Source organism: Rhipicephalus microplus, chromosome 2 (genome assembly GCF_043290135.1).
Source record: "Rhipicephalus microplus isolate Deutch F79 chromosome 2, USDA_Rmic, whole genome shotgun sequence".
NCBI lineage: Eukaryota > Metazoa > Arthropoda > Arachnida > Ixodida > Ixodidae > Rhipicephalus > Rhipicephalus microplus.
Window position 1 is genome coordinate 276911409 of NC_134701.1, and position 19616 is coordinate 276931024.

The window sequence follows — 19616 nt, forward strand, 5'->3', positions numbered from 1 at the left end:
TGTCTTGATAGCATCGGTGGGCACGAAGCGTTTTAGAAAATAGCCCGCTCATTTTCCACTCTTTTCTTCCCTTATTTGACGAAATATATTAAAATAGATATATATTTTTTGAGCTACATTAAAATTATAAGAGATTCCCTTGAACTTAACGCGCGTTTTTTAATGTGAAAAAATAGTCAGAGACTTTTTTTTCACTAAAAAAAAAAAACCCTGAAAGCGTGCTTTCAGTTTCGACGTTGGGAGCTGATAAATGAGATGACCGGAAGCTTTTGGGGGTACAACAACGCTTGTGACCTTGAAGTCATCTATACGTGGCTGTATGTACGATTCCTGGTCGCTGCGACGGTATTCTTAGAGAAGACTGACGACCAAAATACGAGGAGGGCACGAGTGTGGAGCAGCCCCAGTTTGACAGTTATATTCCGGAGGGTTCTACTAACACATCCATCTAGTCGAGACATTGCTTGGAGACAGTAAGTTTAGTCGAAGCTCGCGAGGAACTTTTACGCATTTGCCTGAAGGTGGAGACTTTTTTTTTTCGTTTGATGTATTGATCTTCCTCCGAGAGCTTTCTGCACCTGAGGCGGTCTCCCGTTGCCTCCAGGGGTCGCAAGTTTTTTGCACCTCACGTGGTTATGCACTACCTTTGTGATCAGCCCTCCCTTTACACAGCGTTCATTTTAACTGGCGGTGTCACAAATTTTTGTGACTTGTGACGTCATGATGACGCAATACGGCGACGTCATTACATGATGACGATTTTGTGTACCATTCGTGTCTACGCATGAGTCGAGGGACGCTGATGGTCAGTTCGCGTCTAACGTGAGTCATCTAAGGCTTCCACCTTGGTAAGTCAACACACCAGCTGGGTTAAATGCGTGTTGGTTAGTTAGTACATGATAGTCAACTTTTCTTTTTCGGCATGAGCGTTCAGTTGCCAGCATAGATATGTCCCGCCTCATATTATCACGCTCTAGAACGTTGCGCCTTAGCTGCCCATGCATACATACCTTAAATATGTCGCTCTATTGGCCAATCAAATTTCTCAGGTGGGAGGCGCACGCGGCTCGTGGTGCGCGCCGCGTTCCGTCGCCAGCTGCTGGCCGTGCTGATAGACCCGCTCGGGCCGAGCCTGTTCCCCGTGCTGCTGTCTTGGACCGGCTTCTGGCTCGACCCGAAGCGCCCCGTGACTCGCGCGGCGCTCATGGCGCTGTCTTTCGTGATCCTGGAGCATCAGCAGGTGAGCCACTTCACCAGCAGGGCGCAGGACCACCAGCTGCGCTCCATCGACGTGTGGTACCTCATCTGCCGGTGCTTCATCATCGCCGCGCTCCTCGAGTACGTCCTCATACTGCACACGGTGAGCGCTGCGATTCTACACACTTCACGCAGAAAATGCCAGAGCCAGTGACAACAGTTGTGCGAGTGAGAGAGCAGAAAAGAAAGGCTAGAAGATGGCTGGAGAGAAAGAGCCGCTTTCTCGAGATGTATACCCGCACTACCCAGACGCTTGGCTGTGCTACATAAGAATGGAAGCTTGAGCGAGTTGGTATGGGTTCGTCTTGGCTGAACAGCACATACGAGACGAGGACGGAAGAAAAGAACGCAGACGAGCGCTTGTCTGTGTTTTTTTCTTTCGTTCTCGTCTCGTGTGCTCTGTTCAGCCAAGGTGAGCTGTGTTGCCTAAGACGGTTCCACAATTAGCGTGTTTTCCTCACCTCATTCAAAAGGAAAGCCCTGTACTACTTCAAGTCATTGCTGCAACATCCTGTCATGCCGTGAAGCCTTGTAGAGTAGATTTTACATTTGTGCGGAACGCATATACAGCTGTACAAATTACAATTGTGAACGCGACATGTACTGGCCCTGCCGTAATTGTATTTCTTCCCGTTATTATGCCACCTTACCTCATTCCACTATCTAATGAGTTATACCTCATATTTATAGCCACTTAGATTTTTACTTTCACTGTCCAACTTACAACGAGACATATGCCTTAATGGGTGCTATGAAAATGATTTATGTAAGGAACAAGAAGCAAAGTCTGCTGATAGAAAATTGTGAGAACTCGTTTAGCTGTGTTAACTGTGACACCACCAACAACCTAGGTGACCCAAATTCAACCGAAGTCTTCCACCACGGCGCACCCCGTAATTCGCTCGTGCTTTTGACACGTACGAACCCAGAATAATATTTTTTTACTATTCTAAACTATCATTGCTTTTTCTCTTTATTCTTTCTTTATTTTCTCGTCACGGTTACGGGGCTCGACTGCTGTCCCGATGGTCGCGGGATCGAATCCCGCCCAATGTTGTCAGATGCCACGGAGCAAACACGTGAATACTCCTCACAAAAGAAGCCCGAAACAAGCAGAAGCATATAAAATTTGCCAGTTCATGAAAATATTCTGATTGTGATTTTAAAAAGTCACTAAAATACGAAGGATAGTTTTGTAAATCACGTAATTTTCTTGTCTTATAGAGCCAGAATATGCGCCACTTTGAACGAGAGCACATAGCCACTCTTTAACATTGTCTCCAGAGGGCAGTCTCCCTTCCGTTGAACGCACGTTTGTCAGCTCATGATTAACGGTATTTGTCCACTCCCCAAAGGCTCGTTTGACTTCGACACCCAACCACAGGCGTGCTCATGTGGTGAGGTTCAGGGGAGCCCCTAGTCATCTAAAAAAAAGGAGGGGGCACAAAATCTGCCCCATGCATTAAGCAAGACGGGGAAGGGGGGGGGGGCCTTTGCCCTTAACCCTCTCGTCTTTGCTCATCGTCTTAAGGGCCTTTGCCCTTAAGACGATGAGCCTTTGCCCTTAACCCCGCACACGCCTATACACTCAGCTACCCAGTGTCATCGACGAACACGATAGTAGTGAACGACAGACGTGCGTTGGTGAACGTGATGAACGAAATAACTATATTTCATAGAAAAATACAGATAAGCCCCAAAAACACTACAGTAGATGGAAAAATTTGATACAAGCGACTCGGCATAGACAAAAGCCCAAATCCGCTCATTATAAGCTCAACTTGAGCTGTGAGCTTTTCTTGAGCTTTTACTGTGACATCTCACTTTAGTGTCCCTTTGAAGAGCATTGGGTGGTCGGGATTAATCTACAGTCCTCCACTAGGGCAGCTCTCCTAATTAAGCCATGGTTCTGGGACGCAAAATTAAACGCTCATTACAACAAAAAAATCGTACACATAGAAGGTGCTGAAGTGGGCATTCCAAAAAGTCGGCTTCACAAGAGCCTTTTTTTTTTCACAGATTTCTTCAGCTAAGCCTCCATCTTCCTCTCACTTCAACAATTCTTACGCTTCTTCCCTTCTCTCCGTCCTTCCTTCTTCGAAGGCGGACAACTTGCAAGATTCCTCTGTTCCTCCGTCGCCACCTCGCGGTGCCACCTCAAGCGTCGACGTGCCTTCGCCAATGACGCCAATGGCCGGCACAGCCGGCGGCTCACCGACGAAGCTCGCGACCTCATCCGCGGCCTCACCCGCAGCCTCTGCGCCAGCAGCGGGACTGGCGCGCGTGGTGCGGCTTTCGCCGCAGGAAACGGACGACGCGTGCAAGACGTTCTTCCCGCTCGCCTTCTTGCTGGCCTCGCTGCTGTACGCCGGCGCCTTTGCCGGACCGCTGATCACGTCCAAGGACTTCGCCAAGCTGCCCGTCCGTTATGCGGAGTGATATGGTCGTATCGGGCAAGCCCCAGATCACTTATTCAGTCCTGTGCCGAACACACGAAACCCTTCGTCGGAACCGCGGCCCTTTCACTGACGATAACTCAACTTTGTCGAGTGCGATTTGATGTTTTCTTCAGCTGCATTTTACACAAACACTTTTATTGAAATAACGGCATCTTTAATTAATCTTCGAATACTCTGTCTTTATTTAAGGCCGCTTACTAGTGTTCGAAAATTCGAATACACTTGCCCTACCGGGCGTGTGCGTGGCTGACGCACTTTCTTTCTTTCTTTCTATATTTCTTTCTTTCTTTCTTCCTTTCTTTTTCTTTCTTTCTTTCTTTACTTATTTATTTCATTCTTTTCTTATTTGTTTATTTATTTTCCTGTCTCATCACAAAGCGGTCCATCTAACTGTTTCCTTCCTCCGTGCCGGGAATTGAGCCTTCACGCATTTGCTTAGGCAACACTTCAGCTGCTGCAGGCAACAATGACGGTCAAGCGGTCATATTAAGGCAACAACGAAGTACATGGAATAAACATCATGGAGCGTCTCCCCGAAAGGAACCCTGATGGGATGCGAAGCATCAGCGGTGCGCACGGCGTTGACCAGGTTGAAACGCGTCGACGCGGATGCTGGAAGAACGGTTTGAAGCGAAACTCGGTGTCGCGTTTACTCGAGTAAACGTTTGTTTGAAACGCAAAGATGCGGGAGGTGGGTTAACTTTTGTATAAGTTTCATCGCAGATAAAAGAGCCGAAAGAGTGTTTCCACTCGACGTGCGGTCGAGCATTGCGGGTGGTGGAGAGGGTGAAGCGAGAGAGAAGTTTGTCCGAGTGGGCAGGAGAGTCGGCCGCTGCGGACGCTATGGAGAGCGTGCAGCGGATGAGGGAGAGAGGGACGTCAGCGTGCACCTGCGAGGGAAGCGTGCGAGGGGAGCGTGACGTCAACGCGCAGCTGTGGAGTGACCTACTTGCCACCGCTTCAAAACCTACGGCGAGGGGAACGCGTCGCGGCTCGTTCGTACGGACGCACGTACGTACGGCGTTACACACGCTATTCAAAAGCTGCTTCGCATCTAACAATCAACCCCGATAAAGGATCATACTGTCATATCAGAAACAGCTGATCGCCGAGAAGCCCGTGATCAAGAGAACATGAATTATAGGAAAACGGCGCATACACATACGCATTTGACTGGCGTAGCTTGTAGGAACGCGTTTCTGCGCGCTTGCGGTGCTCGCTCATCCGCCCTTTCTTTTTTTTTCGAGCATTTATTTGTGCTTATTAGCTGGGTATGTTAGCAAAGCCTCTTCTCACTACCTGGTCTAGGAGTGGCACTGGCTAAAACTGCAGGTATACGGCACACGTAAATACCTTACAAAAATATTGCGTGAGGGAGCATCCTTCATAGGTCAAATGGTAGAGCATTGGACGCGTAATTTGAAGGACGTGGGTTAGGATATCTCCAATGAAAGCAGTGATTTTTCGCCACTTTACTTTCCATGTAAGTGAGATTTATTAGATTGTGGTTAAGAAATCGGAGTGCGCCCTCTGCTTTCCTGGCTCATGTGTATGTCGATTTCATTAGTGTCGACAAATTTCTGTGACAGATGCGTTTTTGTCGAAGGTCGACTCATTCATTTTAGGGGCGAAGCACCTTGGGGGCCGAGCCATGTCCACCATCGTCTCTAGATGACGATGACGCTGATGAACAAGCACGTTCTACATGGCATGCACTCTGAAATCGCGGCATATCACATGCAAGGTACCCACTATACGTCATGACGATGACGATGAATAAAAAGCACGTTCCAGACCGCACATTCTATTTCTGCCATCACTGTACAGCTTATACAAGGTACCGACTATACGTCATGACGATCACGATGTTGACGATGAAGAATAAGCGCGTTCCAGACCCTACATTTTCTTTTTGCCATCACGGTACAGCCCATGCAAGGTACCCACTAAACGTCATGACGACTTCGCTGATGGTGATGAAGAACAAGCGCGTTCCAGACCACACATTATCTTTCTGCCATCACGGCACAGCACATGCAAGGTACCGATGATACGTCATGACGATGACAATCAAAAAGTGCGTTTCAGACCACACATTATATTTCTGCCATCACGGTACAGCTTAAGCAAAGTACACATTAAACGTCATGACGATGACGATGTTGACGATGAAGAATAAGCATGTTCCAGACCACACATTTCCTTTTTGCCATCACGGTACAGCACATGCAAGGTACCCACTAAATGTCATGACGACTTCGCTGATGGCGATGAAGAACAAGTGCGTTCCAGACCACACATTATCTTTCTGCCATCAAGGTACACCTTATGCAAGGTACCCACTATACATCATGACGATGACGATGAAGAACAAGCGCATTCCAGACCAGACATTTTATTCCTGCCATCACAGCGGAGCACATGCAAGGTACCCACTGTACGTCATAACGATTATGAAAAACGAAAGCGAAACGAAATTCACAAGTTGACATACCATTTATGGCCAATAGGCCTTGTATATAACTGTACACCGCTTTATCACTCATTTACATGCGTGAGTGCTTAATTTCAAGGGTGATTTAGGGTAACACTGAACGATCCCACTGCTTCGCCCACTCATCATTATTCACTCCGTGGATATGCCTTGATTTTTTAGTGCCCAAGTGGTGAGCAGTAGCACTCGCCCAATTCACATAGAACGTGCGCACATAGGACGGGCTAGTTCCTATTGCGTCTAGTCATATACGAATTCACTATAAAATAATACTTGGGATGCTTTGAACTTCCTAAGGCCTATTTGAACACACAGCGATGTGGAGTAAGGCTCTGAGTCCACGTGGAAACCAGGCACCGTTCAATCGTGTTGTCGAAATGCGTCAGCAGTGCATAAGTCCGCCTCCTGCCGTTTGGTTTCGGCCAAAGCTAGACGCGATTGCGACTCGAGCGTTTCCCCAGTCTAGGTCGTGTATGCTTGGCGGGCCATCGCCACAGGAACAGTGCAGGGCACACGTCACACTCTTCTGCTGTTGCTCCCGCAAACGGTGGAAAGACGACATGGACGAAATAGACGGCCAGCTTTACTTTACTTTACTCACATACTTTATTTATTGAACCATTCCTTCGACAAAGAGGAAATGAGGCTCATCAGGCCCTGAAGCCGACCTCTCAACTCCTGGCCGTCCAGGGGGCCCTCACTCGGGCGGTCAGGTTAAACCTGTTTGAAATTCATCATCATCATCATCATCATCATCATCAGCCTGACTACGTCCACTGCAGGACAAAGGCCTCTCCTATGTTCCGCCAGTTAACCCGGTCCTGTGCTTGCTGCTTCCAATTTATACCCGCAAACTTCTTAATCTCATCTGCCCACCTAACCTTCTGTCTCCCCCTAACCCGCTTCCCTTCTCTGGGAATCCAGTCAGTTACCCTTAATGACCAGCGATTATCCTGTCTACGCGCGACATGCCCTGCCCATGTCCATTTCTTCTTGATTTCAGCTATGATATTATTACGACGTGTATGTGCCGGATTGATAAGAGGGAATAGAAGTGTGGACTTGGGAAGAAGAAGATCTCTCGCCAGTTTTATCCGGTGCGGCCTCGCCATCCCAGCTTCCGTTCAATAAACCCCCGTACCCCTACTTCAGGCGTAACAGAGTGGTGGAAGGTGCTGGGTACAGTATACGTCGACGAACCACGGAGCCACAGCTGTTCGAACTTCGCCGGAGCCGTCGTATTGCCGGTCTGCCACCGACACCAACTGCCATGGCCGAGAGCGAAGGTCACACCTTCTCAACCACACAAAGGTCAGTGCCAGCTGCACCTCGATATCACTATATGGAACCCCGCCCGTTTGCGGGAAGAGCAGGAGAAGATGTGGATGCGTGGCTGACACAGTACAAAAGGGTGAGCCGGTACAACTGCTGGGATGCCACCGACCAACTGGGAAATGTCGCGCTGTTTCTCACGGAAACAGCTCTGATGTGGTACGAAAACCACGAAGATTCCTTAACAACGTGGGATCGTTTCACTGAAGAGCTCAAGAAATGCTTCGGCGACTCTGATTCAAAAAAGAAGAGCGCGGAGCGCACGTTGGCTCAAAGAGCTCAGACTCCTGGAGAAACGTGTACCACCTACATCGAGGAGGTCCTGATGCTCTGCAAGATCATAGACCCGTACATGACTGAAGAGGACATGGTCGGCCACCTTCTGAAGGGTATAGCAGAGGACGTCTACAACTTTTTGATAGGCAGGGAAGACCTCACTTCCGTCTCCGCCGTCCAACGCCACTGCCGTACTTTTGAGAAGCTAAAGACCCGTCGTATTGCCCCGAAATTTGGTAGGCTGGCAAATGTAACAACGGTCGCCAGCGTCGACGTGAGCCCGCCCGCCGACCTTGCCGCCACTATCCGGACAATAGTGCGGGAAGAACTACAGCGACAAGACACACTGTTCCACGACACCATCCGTCATACGCCTACCTCTTCATCCTACTACCCGGCCCCGTCAGCTCCTCTGCCACCATCAGTATGTGTGACAGACGTTCGCGAAGCTAGGGCTTCGTGGCCACGCCGAGACTCATTCCCGTCTGACCAGCGGTATGACCAACGTCTTCGTCCCGGCCCCGCCCCACAGAGGCGCGCAGCTCCCGTTCAGCAATCTGCTCCACCCCGTTCGGTTAGGCGACCCTACACAGCCCAGCGCTCTCAGCAGTGGTTCGGCGAGCGACCCCTACCCATCTGCTACAACTGTGGCGTCGAAGGCCACATTGCCAGGTACTGTAACTACCGGCAGCCGCCGAGGTACGACTGCCCACCGAGATCCCACCTGTCCGACTTTGCACAAGCACCAACGTTCCCTGGAAGCGCATCTTACGAGACACCAAGGCCGCTGCGAAACCGTTCTCCAGCCTCTGACCGCAGTCTGACACCCCCGCCAGCCCCTCGCTCCAATCGGTCGCCGTCTCCTAGGCGCCGCTACCCTTCGCCGCCTCCGGAAAACTAGGCAGCGCGGCCGCTGGGGGTGAGGTCGCTGGTGATTCGCTGCAAGAAGAGATACCTCCACCGGTGCTTATGTTTAAAAACAAAGTGCAAGTTTTTGTTGATGGTGTACATACGATGGCTTTGGTGGACACTGGAGCCGCTGTGTCGATCATGAGTGTTGCGTTCAAAGCTCGTTTGGGAAGAAAGGTGACCTTTTTGTTGGAGAAAGCGATAACGTTCTGTGGCGTGGGCGGCAACTCGTTGTGTCCGATTGGTGTTTGTACCGCGGCAGTGTTACTGAGTGATCAAGTGTTTGTGACAGAATTCACGGTTCTTCCGCGGAGCACTCATGACATCATTCTAGGCATAGATTTCTTGCGAATGTGCGGAGCCACTGTAGACTGTCGAAATGGCGAAGTTATCATAAGTGACGCTGTTCCTCATGGACTTATCGAGAATTCGGGTACGGAAAGCGGTGCGCTCCGAGTCTATGAAGATACCGTTATCCCGGCCTTCTGTGCTGTGCGCGTTCCAGTAGCTTCTTCGCATATTAACGACAATAAGACCAGTTTCGATGCGCTAGTGGAGCCTTTCCATCTAAGTTGTATAAAGAAGAACACGTTGGTACCCCACAGCATAGTTTCAGTGAGTGAAGGTCGTTCAGACCTTTGGACAACGAATTATTCAAACGAACCGGTGCTGCTACCAGGAGGACTTAAGCTAGCGTCGTTTAAAGAATACTCGCCAACAACAGTAGCTGTCCTCAGTGACGTTCGACGGGATGAACAAGTGACCGCCTGCTCAGACAGTTCGAAAGTTTTACCTATGGTTGATAAGGCGCTGACTGCCGACAAGCGCAGAATGCTTGTGGACGTTTTGTTAAAGTACTTGCAAGTTTTTGATTTCTCCCAGAGTGACCATACGCCTTCCATTCCTCCATTTCGTATACGCCATAGGATAAATACAGAAACAGCACAGCCAATCCGACAAAAACCGTACCGAGTATCGCCGTCCGAGCGCAAGATAATAGACAATCAAGTGCGTGAAATGCTCCAAAAGGGCATCATTCAAGAATCATCGAGCCCTTGGGCAGCTCCTGTGATCCTTGTGAAAAAGAAAGACGGTACCTGGAGATTTTGTGTCGACTATCGCCGTTTGAACTCCATCACGAAGAAAGATGTTTATCCTCTTCCACGAATTGATGACGCCTTGGACTGTCTCCATTCGGCGTCATACTTCTCGTCTATCGATTTACGTTCAGGCTACTGGCAGATTCCCATGCATCCAGCGGACAAGGAAAAGACTGCTTTCATAACTCCAGACGGACTTTATGAATTTAACGTGATGCCGTTTGGATTATGTAATGCTCCTGCCACATTCGAAAGGTTCATGGATACCATTCTGCGTGGCCTAAAATGGAATGTCTGTATGTGCTACCTAGATGACATCGTGATCTTTGGGCGCACATTTCGTGAGCACAACGAACGCGTGGACATTGTTCTGGAATGCATTAGAAACGCTGGCCTTGTACTTAATTCGAAGAAGTGTCATTTCGGCGAGCGACAAACCTTAGTACTTGGGCACCTTGTGAACAAAGATGGGATCAGGCCTGACCCGAGCAAGACAGCAGCTGTGAAAGCGTGCAAACCACCTCGCTCAACGAAAGAGCTTCGCAGCTTCCTAGGCCTGTGCTCGTACTTTCGCCGATTTATTCCTGCATTCGCCGACGTTGCCTTCCCCTTGACCAATCTGCTACGTCAAGGTACTAGCTTTGAATGGACACATGACTGTGAGACGTCTTTCAACCAACTCAAGTTCTTACTCACATCGCAGCCCATTCTCCGGCACTTCGACCCTTCGGCGCCGACCGAAGTTCATACTGACGCCAGTGGCATTGGCATAGGTGCAGTTCTAGTACAACGACACAGTGGAAAGGAACATGTCATTGCGTATGCCAGCAGAACTTTAAGTAAACCAGAACGGAATTACACAGTGACTGAGCAAGAATGTTTGGCACTCGTCTTCGCTGTACAGCGATTCCGTTCATACCTGTACGGTCGCCCCTTTCAAGTGGTCACAGACCATCATTCCTTGTGCTGGCTTGTAAGCCTCCGAGACCCATCTGGCCGCCTGGCACGCTGGGCCCTCCGCTTGCAAGAGTATGACTTCACGGTGTCATACAAGAGTGGCAGGAAGCACGCTGACGCTGACTGCCTTTCGCGGATGCCGCTTACTACAACACTTTGCGATGCCGACAATTTCGATCACCTAATTGCGTCAGTGACTCCAGTATTCCCGGACAAGACCACCTTTGAAAATGAACAGCGGAAGGATGTCAGCTTGGAGCCATTATTTGCTGAAGCACGAGCGTCCACTTTGGCCGGACGCTTTTGCGTTCGTGAAGGATTACTTTACAAGAGGACCTTCTCGGCCACGGGTTCCCGCTTCTTGCTGGTGGTGCCACACACACTCCGTTCCTCCATCCTGCGCGCCATGCACGACGACGCAACTTCGGGTCACCTGGGAATGACGCGAACACTCCTTCGTACACAGGAGCGATTTTACTGGCCACGCATGCGCCAGTCAGTTGAGCAGTACGTGGCCAGTTGCACTCAATGCCAGACGCACAAATCAGTCACGACTGCTCCGGCTGGACTTCTACAGCCTGTGACGCCTCCCAGCACTCCCTTTGAGCAAGTTGGCATTGACCTCGTGGGCCCTTTTCCACGCTCGGCAAAAGGCAACCGTTGGATTGTAGTGTGCGCCGATTACCTGACCCGCTACTGCGAAACGGCCGCCCTGCCATCTGCGACTGCTGGCGAAGTATCCTCCTTTCTCCTGCACTCTATCATACTGCGCCACGGACCTCCTCGCGTCATAATAAGCGACCGCGGCCGTCAGTTTACGGCAGACGTTGTTGAGGAACTGCTCCGTATGTGTGGCTCGGAACTTCGTCATTCGACACCTTACCATCCACAGACGAATGGCCTTACTGAACGAACGAACCGGACACTGGTGAATATGCTTTCAATGTACGTGGCGTCCAATCACAAGAACTGGGACGACGTCTTACCGTTCATCACGTATGCCTTCAACACTGCCCAACACGAAACCACCGGCCACAGCCCTTTCTTCCTTCTTTACGTTCGACCCCCTCGTTATACCCTGGACACTATCTTTTCGTTTTATGACAATGACGATCCTTCATTAGCTGAAACACTATGCCTTGCAGAAGAAACTCGGCGTCTTGCCCGCCTGCGTACTATAGCATCGCAAGACCGCTCAAAGCTCCGCTACGACAGCAAACACCGCCACGTCACATATGAACCGGGAGACCTTGTAATGGTGTGGAAGCCTATCCGCAAGCGTGGCTTGTCCACAAAACTTCTCGCCCACTACACTGGCCCATTCGTTGTCCTTGAGCGCCTCAGTGCAGTAGATTATAAAATAGCACGACTGACAGCTAGTGGGAGACGATCAACCAAGACCGAGGTTACCCATGTGGCTCGCCTCAAAGCTTTTAGACTGCGGGACGATGCATGAAACGCGCGGTGCGCTTCGTCTGCGAAGGGGGAAATATTACGACGTGTATGTGCCGGATTGATAAGAGGGAATAGAAGTGTGGACTTGGGAAGAAGAAGATCTCTCGCCAGTTTTATCCGGTGCGGCCTCGCCATCCCAGCTTCCGTTCAATAAACCCCCGTACCCCTACTTCAGGCGTAACAATATCCTTAACCCCCGTTTGTTCCCTAATCCACTCTGCTCTCTTCTTGTCTCTTAAGGTTACACCTACCATTTTTCTTTCCATTGCTCGCTGCGTCGTCCTCAATTTAATCTGAACCCTCTTTGTAAGTCTCCAGGTTTCTGCTCCGTAGCTAAGTACCGGCAAGATACAGCTGTTATATACCTTCCTCTTGAGGGATAGTGGCAATCTACCTGTCATAATTTGAGAGTGCTTGCCGAATGTGCTCCACCCCATTCTTATTCTTCTAGTTACTTCAATCTCGTGGTTCGGCTCTGCGGTTATTACCTGCCCTAAGTAGACATAGTCTTTTACAACTTCAAGTGCACTATTACCTATCTCGAAGCGCTGCTCTTTGCCGAGGTTGTTGTACATTACTTTCGTTTTCTGCAGATTAATTTTAAGACCCACTTTTCTGCTCTCCTTGTCTAACTCCGTAATCATGAGTTGCAATTCGTCCCCCGAGTTACTCAGCAATGCAATGTCATCGGCGAAGCGCAGGTTACTAAGGTATTCTCCATTGACTCTTATCCCTAACTGTTCCCATTCTAGGCTTCTGAAAACCTCCTGTAAGCACGCGGTAAACAGCATTGGGGAAATTGTGTCCCCCTGCCTTACACCCTTCTTGATTGGTATTCTGTTGCTTTCTCTATGAAGCACTATGGTAGCAGTTGATCCCCTGTAGATTTCTTCCAGAATGTTTATATATACTTCATCTACGCCCTGATTCCGCAGTGTTTGCATGACGGCTGATATTTCTACTGAATCAAACGCCTTCTCGTAATCTATGAAGGCTATGTATAGTGGTTGGTTATACTCTGAGCATTTCTCTATTACCTGATTGATAGTATGAATGTGGTCAATTGTTGAGTAGCCTGTTCGAAATCCTGCTTGTTCCTTTGGTTGATTGAATTCTAATGTTTTCTTTACTCTGTTAGCAATTACCTTTGTAAATAGCTTGTATACTTCAGAGAGCAAGCTGATCGGCCTGTAATTCTTCAAGTCCTTGTCATCTCCTTTCTTATGTATTAAGATGATGTTAGCGTTCTTCCAAGACTCTGGTACTCTTCCCGCCAGGAGACACCTCGTAAACAGGGTGGCTAGTTTTTCTAACACAATCTGTCCTCCATCTTTCAGCAGATCTGATGTTACCTGATCCTCACCAGCAGCTTTGCCCCTTTGCATGCTCTGCAAAGCTTTTCTGACTTCTTCTATCATTACTGGTGGGGTGTAATCTGGGTTACTGCTAGTTCTTATAGTATTAAGGTCGTGGTTGTCTCGGCTACTGTACAGATCCCTGTAAAACTCCTCCGCTATCTTAACTATCCTATCCATATTGGTAGTTATTTTGCCTTCTTTGTCCCTTAGTGCATACATCCGACTTTTGCCTATCCCAAGTTTCCTCTTCAATGCTTTGACACTTCCTCCGTTTTTCAGAGCGTGTTCAATTCTCTCCATGTTATACCTTCTTACATCGCATACTTTACGTCTATTAATCAACTTCGAAAGCTCTGCCAGTTCTATTTTGTCTGTTGTACTTGACACTTTCATAATTTGACGCTTCTTAATTAGGTTCTTCGTTTCCTGTGAAAGCTTGCCAGTGTCCTGTCTAACTACCCTGCCTCCAACTTCCACTGCACACTCCATAATGATACTCGTCAGATTATCATTCATTGTATCTACGCTAAGGTTGGTTTCCTCACTGAGAGCCGAGTACCTGTTCTGCAGTGACACTCTGAATTCCTGTACATCCCTCTCAGTGCTAGCTGATTGATTGGCTTCTTGCGTATCAAGTTCTGTCGTTCCTTCTTCAAGTCTAGGCGAATTCGAGACCGTACCATTCTATGGTCACTGCATCGTACCTTGCCAATCACTTCCACATCCTGCACGATTCCAGGGTGTGCACTCATTATAAAGTCTATTTCGTTCTTATTTTCGCCATTAGGGCTCCTCCATGTCCACTTGCGGTTTTCGCGTTTTCGGTAGAAGGTATTCAAAATCCGTAAATTATTGCGTTCTGCGAATTCTACTAGTAGCTCTCCTCTGGCGTTTCTAGTACCGATGCCATAATCTCCTACTGCCTGGTCTCCAGCCTGCTTCTTCCCTACCTTTGCATTAAAGTCGCCCATCACTATAGTATACTGTGTTTTTACCTTACTCATTGCCGATTCCACGTCTTCATAGAAGCTTTCAACTGAAGCGTCATCATGGCTGGATGTAGGCGCGTAAGCCTGTACTACCTTCATCTTGTATCTTTTATTCAGTTTAATTACGATACCTACAACCCTTTCATTAATGCTATAGTATTCCTCTATGTTGCCAGCTATGTTTCTGTGAATTACGAACCCCACACCCAGTTCTCTTCTGTCTGCCAAGCCCCGATAGCAAAAGACGTGCCCATTCTGTAGCACCGTATAGGCCTCATCTGTCCTCCTAACCTTACTGAGCCCTTTTATATCCCATTCAACACCCTCTAGCTCCTCGAATAGTACAGCTAGACTTCCCTCACTAGATAAGGTTCTAGCGTTAAACGTTGCCAAGTTCAGGTTCCAATGGTGGCCTGTCCTGATCCAGAGATTATTAGTACCCTCTGCTGCGTTGCAGATCTGACCGCCGCCGTGGTCAGTTGCTTCGCAGCTGCTGGGGACTGAGGGCCGTGAGTTATTTGACGTATGCATGTGGGAGGCAGTGGCCAGATACTGCACCAGGGTGGCCAATCCTTCTCTGGTGAGGGAGTGCGTTCCCGGCGGTGGTTACCGGTGAGGCCGCACCCCAAGCTTCTTAATGCAGTTCCATCAACAGGCGGATTTTTTTTATCCGGTTGGTAACTGCGTGGCACCGGGATTTGAACCACGAACCTCTTGCATGCGAGGCGGATGCTCTAACCACTACGCCATTATGGCACAGATAATCTGTGCCATAATCTGTGGCCATCGCCGCAGATTATGGCATCGGTACTAGAAATGCCAGAGGAGAGCTACTAGTAGAATTCGCAGAACGAAATAATTTACGGATTTCGAATACCTTCTACCGAAAACGAGAAAACCGCAAGTGGACATGGAGGAGCCCTAATGGCGAGCATAAGAACGAAATAGACTTTATATTGAGTGCACACCCAGGAATCGTGCAGGATGTGAAAGTGGTTGGCAAGGTACGATGCAGTGACCATAGAATGGTACGGTCTCGAATTCGCCTAGACTTGAAGAACGAACGACAGAAACTGATACGCAAGAAGCCAATCAATGAGCTAGCACTGAGAGGGAAAATACAGGAATTCAGAGTGTCGCTGCAGAACAGGTACTCGGCTCTTAGTGAGGAAACCAACCTTAGCATTGATACAATGAATGATAATCTGACGAGTATCATTACGGAGTGTGCAGAGGACCTTGGAGTCAAAGCAGTTAGACAGGACACTGGCAAGCTTTCCCAGGAAACGAAGAACCTAATTAAGAAGCGTCAAATCATGAAAGTGTCAAGTACAACAGACAAAATAGAATTGGCAGAGCTTTCGAAGTTGATTAATAGACGTAAAGTATGCGATGTAAGAAGGTATAACATGGAGAGAATTGAACACGCTCTGAAAAACGGAGGAAGCGTCGAAGCAGTGAAGAGGAAACTTGGGATAGGCGAAAGTCGGATGTATGCACTAAGGGACAAAGAAGGCAAAATAACTACCAATATGGATAGGATAGTTAAAATAGCGGAAGAGTTTCACAAAGATCTGTACAGGAGCCGAGACAACCACGACTTTAATACTACAAGAACTAGCAGTAACCCAGATGACACCCCACCAGTAATGATAGAAGAAGTCAGAAAAGCTTTGGAAAGCATGCAAAGAGGCAAAGCTGCCGGTGAGGATCAGGTAACATCAGATCTGCTGAAAGATGGAGGACAGATTGTGTTAGAAAAACTAGCCACCCTGTTTACGAGGTGTCTCCTGACGGGAAGAGTACCAGAGTCTTGGAAGAACGCTAACATCATCTTAATACATAAGAAAGAAGATGACAAGGACTTGAAGAATTACAGGCCTATCAGCTTGCTCTCTGTAGTCTACAAGCTATTTACAAAGGTAATTGCTAACAGAGTAAAGAAAACATTAGAATTCAATCAACCAAAGTAACAAGCAGGATTTCGAACAGGCTACTCAACAATTGACCACATTCATACTGTCAATCAGGTAATAGAGAAATGCTCAGAGTATAACCAACCACTATACATAGCCTTCATAGATTACGAGAAGGCGTTTGATTCAGTAGAAATATCAGCCGTCATGCAGACACTGCGGAATCAAGGCGTAGATGAAGTATATATAAACATTCTGGAAGAAATCTACAGGGGATCAACTGCTACCATAGTGCTTCATAAAGAACGCAACAGAATACCAATCAAGAAGGGTGTAAGGCAGGGGGACACAATCTCCCCAATGCTATTTACCGCGTGCTTACAGGAGGTTTTCAGAAGCCTAGAATGGGAACAGTTAGGGATAAAAGGTAATGGAGAATACCTTAGTAACCTGCGCTTCGCCGATGACATTGCATTGCTGAGTAACTCAGGGGACGAATTGCAACTCATGATTACGGAGTTAGACAAGGAGAGCAGAAAGGTGAGTCTGAAAATTAATCTGCAGAAAACGAAAGTAATGTACAACAACCTCGGAAAAGAGCAGCGCTTCGAGATAGGTAATAGTGCACTTGAAGTTGTAAAAGATTGATTGATTGATATGTGGTGTTTAACGTCCCGAAACCACCATATGATTATGAGAGACGCCGTAGTGAAGGGCTCCGGAAATTTCGACCACCTGGGGTTCTTTAACGTGCACTCAAATCTGAGCACACGGGCCTACAACATTTCCGCCTCCATCGGAAATGCAGCCGCCGCAGCCGGGATCCGAACCCGCGACCTGCGGGTCAGCAGCCGAGTACCTTAGCCACTAGACCACCGCGGCGGGGCAAGTTGTAAAAGACTATGTCTACTTAGGGCAGGTAATAACCGCAGAGCCAAAACACGAGCTTGAAGTAACTAGAAGAATAAGAATGGGGTGGAGCACATTCGGCAAGCACTCTCAAATTATGACAGGTAGATTGCCACTATCCCTCAAGAGGAAGGTATATAACAGCTGTATCTTGCCGGTACTTAGCTACGGAGCAGAAACCTGGACACTTGCATAGAGGGTTCAGCTTAAATTGAGGATGATGCAGCGAGCAATGGAAAGAAAATGGTAGGTGTAACCTTAAAAGACAAGAAGAGAGCAGAGTGGATTAGGGGACAAACGGGGGTTAAGGATACCATAGTTGAAATAAAGACGAGGAAATGGACATGGGCCGGGCATGTAGTGCATAGACAGGATAACCGCTGGTCATTAAGGGTAACTAGCTGGATTCCCAGAGAAGGAAAGCGGGTTAGGGGGAGACAGAAGGTTAGGTGTGCAGATGAGATTAAGAAGTTTGCGGGTATAAATTGGCAGCAGCAAGCACAGGACCGGGTTAGCTGGCGGAACATGGGAAAGGCCTTTGTTCTGCAGTGGACGCAGTCAGGCTGATGATTATGATGACATGTGCTGCACGCCAACAAATTGTTTCAGGTATCAAAGTAGTTGCTTCTTTTTGTATAAGCATTCACACGATCTTGTTCAAGTTCTGCTTTGCTGGTCATCAAAAACATGTGCGTTCCCCCACGCTGTTGGAGCGCCCAAGATCCAGCTTGCCGATCCCAGTGCAACACTTACCATCACCGAAAGCACAAAAACTAGAGCATTACAGAGCCGCTACATGCAAAATTTTTGAAGAGACGCCAATCATATACGTATACGTTACGCCCCTGGAAGTTTTAAGTTTACAGGACGCGCGAAAACCATCTTCAAATACCAGCATGCGTTTCACAGAAAAACATGGCGACCACGCTTGTCACGTGTCTTAAACCCCCGTCATGCTTAGAGAGAAGAGTAATCATTTTGCACTTTAGTAGGAATAAAGCCCATGTGTAACTGTACTCGCATTTCCCGCGAAGGGCCGGTCGATGTAGAAACACGGCTTCCTGCTTTCAGTTCGCATCTACTCGCCGAAAGGTACGCGCTGCCAGCTGTGGTCCGACGAACGCGCGTCGCTGTTACTTTATCTGGTCGATCGCGTTTCGCGAGTGTCCCCACTTAAATTGTGGCCGGAATACAGAAAGGACACATGCGCGTGTCATCTGCTTTCCGCGTGCCCCTAAGGGCCAATTTTTACCGTCACTTAGCGAAAGCCCACAAGTGGTTAGTGTACAACACATGCGCAGTTGCAGCAAATGCAAGCACAAAGTTTTGCGTTCGCTGTTCTAGAACTTCGGGTGAACTTGGAGCGGGGCCAGCGCGAGCAACGCAGCTCCAATGGACGGTGCCGCACACTGTGTTGATTTCCCAGGAGCAGCGTTCGGTCGAGCTTTCCAGTCTCACTGCAGCGACAGAATACATAGCCTAGCGGATAAAAGGAACGTGACGTGCGCGTCTCGCGGCCTGCATCTGTCGGTGGATCTGTCGGGGGACGCGCGCACGCGTCTATTTTTCGCGTGCCCCTAACGGCGAATGTCCAAGACTTTGAGACGGGGCAGTGTGAGCAACGCAGCTCCCTCTGGTAAGTGTATACAGTGCATGTGATAGTCTTGCTGCCAGCAATTTCACGTCGTGCATTGTTAAATAAACAGTAATGTTATTTCGGCACAAGGATCAGCGCACATGTGAGATAGTGGAATCTTACCACATCCGAAAGAGGGGACATCACTGTGTTAGCCAAGCTACGATTGTGCTGCATGATAAAGAGTACGCGTATCTCGACATGTAGTATTTGTAAAATATAACAAGCAATACGTAATATGTACAATTCTTGTAAGCCTGACAAGAGTGGTTTCTGTTGCACCCTGTTCTGATGCGCATGCGCGAAAGATGATGTATACGTTTTCAATACCTTTTTTCTGAGTAATAAACCTTCAGTTGTGAGAGCAAGCGCTGTCCGTGTCAGCCTCTTCTGTCCGTCCGTTTTTTAGTGCGCTTCAACAAAATTTTCAATTATGAATTGTTAAATCACTCAAGACTACGTCACATTGGTCTGGCAACACACGTGATAGCGCAGCCTCACTGGCCAACAACTTTCCCAGCGTAATCTGAAACCGCTTTCTTTTTCAAATCATACAGAACCATGCAGGC

At 48.4% G+C, this 19616-nt stretch overlaps 1 protein-coding gene across 1 annotated transcript; it reads left to right on the forward strand.

Moving 5' to 3' along the window:
- The first annotated feature begins 956 nt into the window (after window positions 1-956).
- LOC142788267 (uncharacterized) lies at window positions 957-3827 on the forward strand. The gene is made up of 2 exons (XM_075884877.1): window positions 957-1360; window positions 3361-3827. Exons 1-2 carry the CDS (start codon window positions 1205-1207, stop codon window positions 3694-3696), a joined length of 492 nt encoding a protein of 163 aa, XP_075740992.1. The 5' UTR covers window positions 957-1204; the 3' UTR covers window positions 3697-3827.
- Window positions 3828-19616: the final 15789 nt, after the last annotated feature.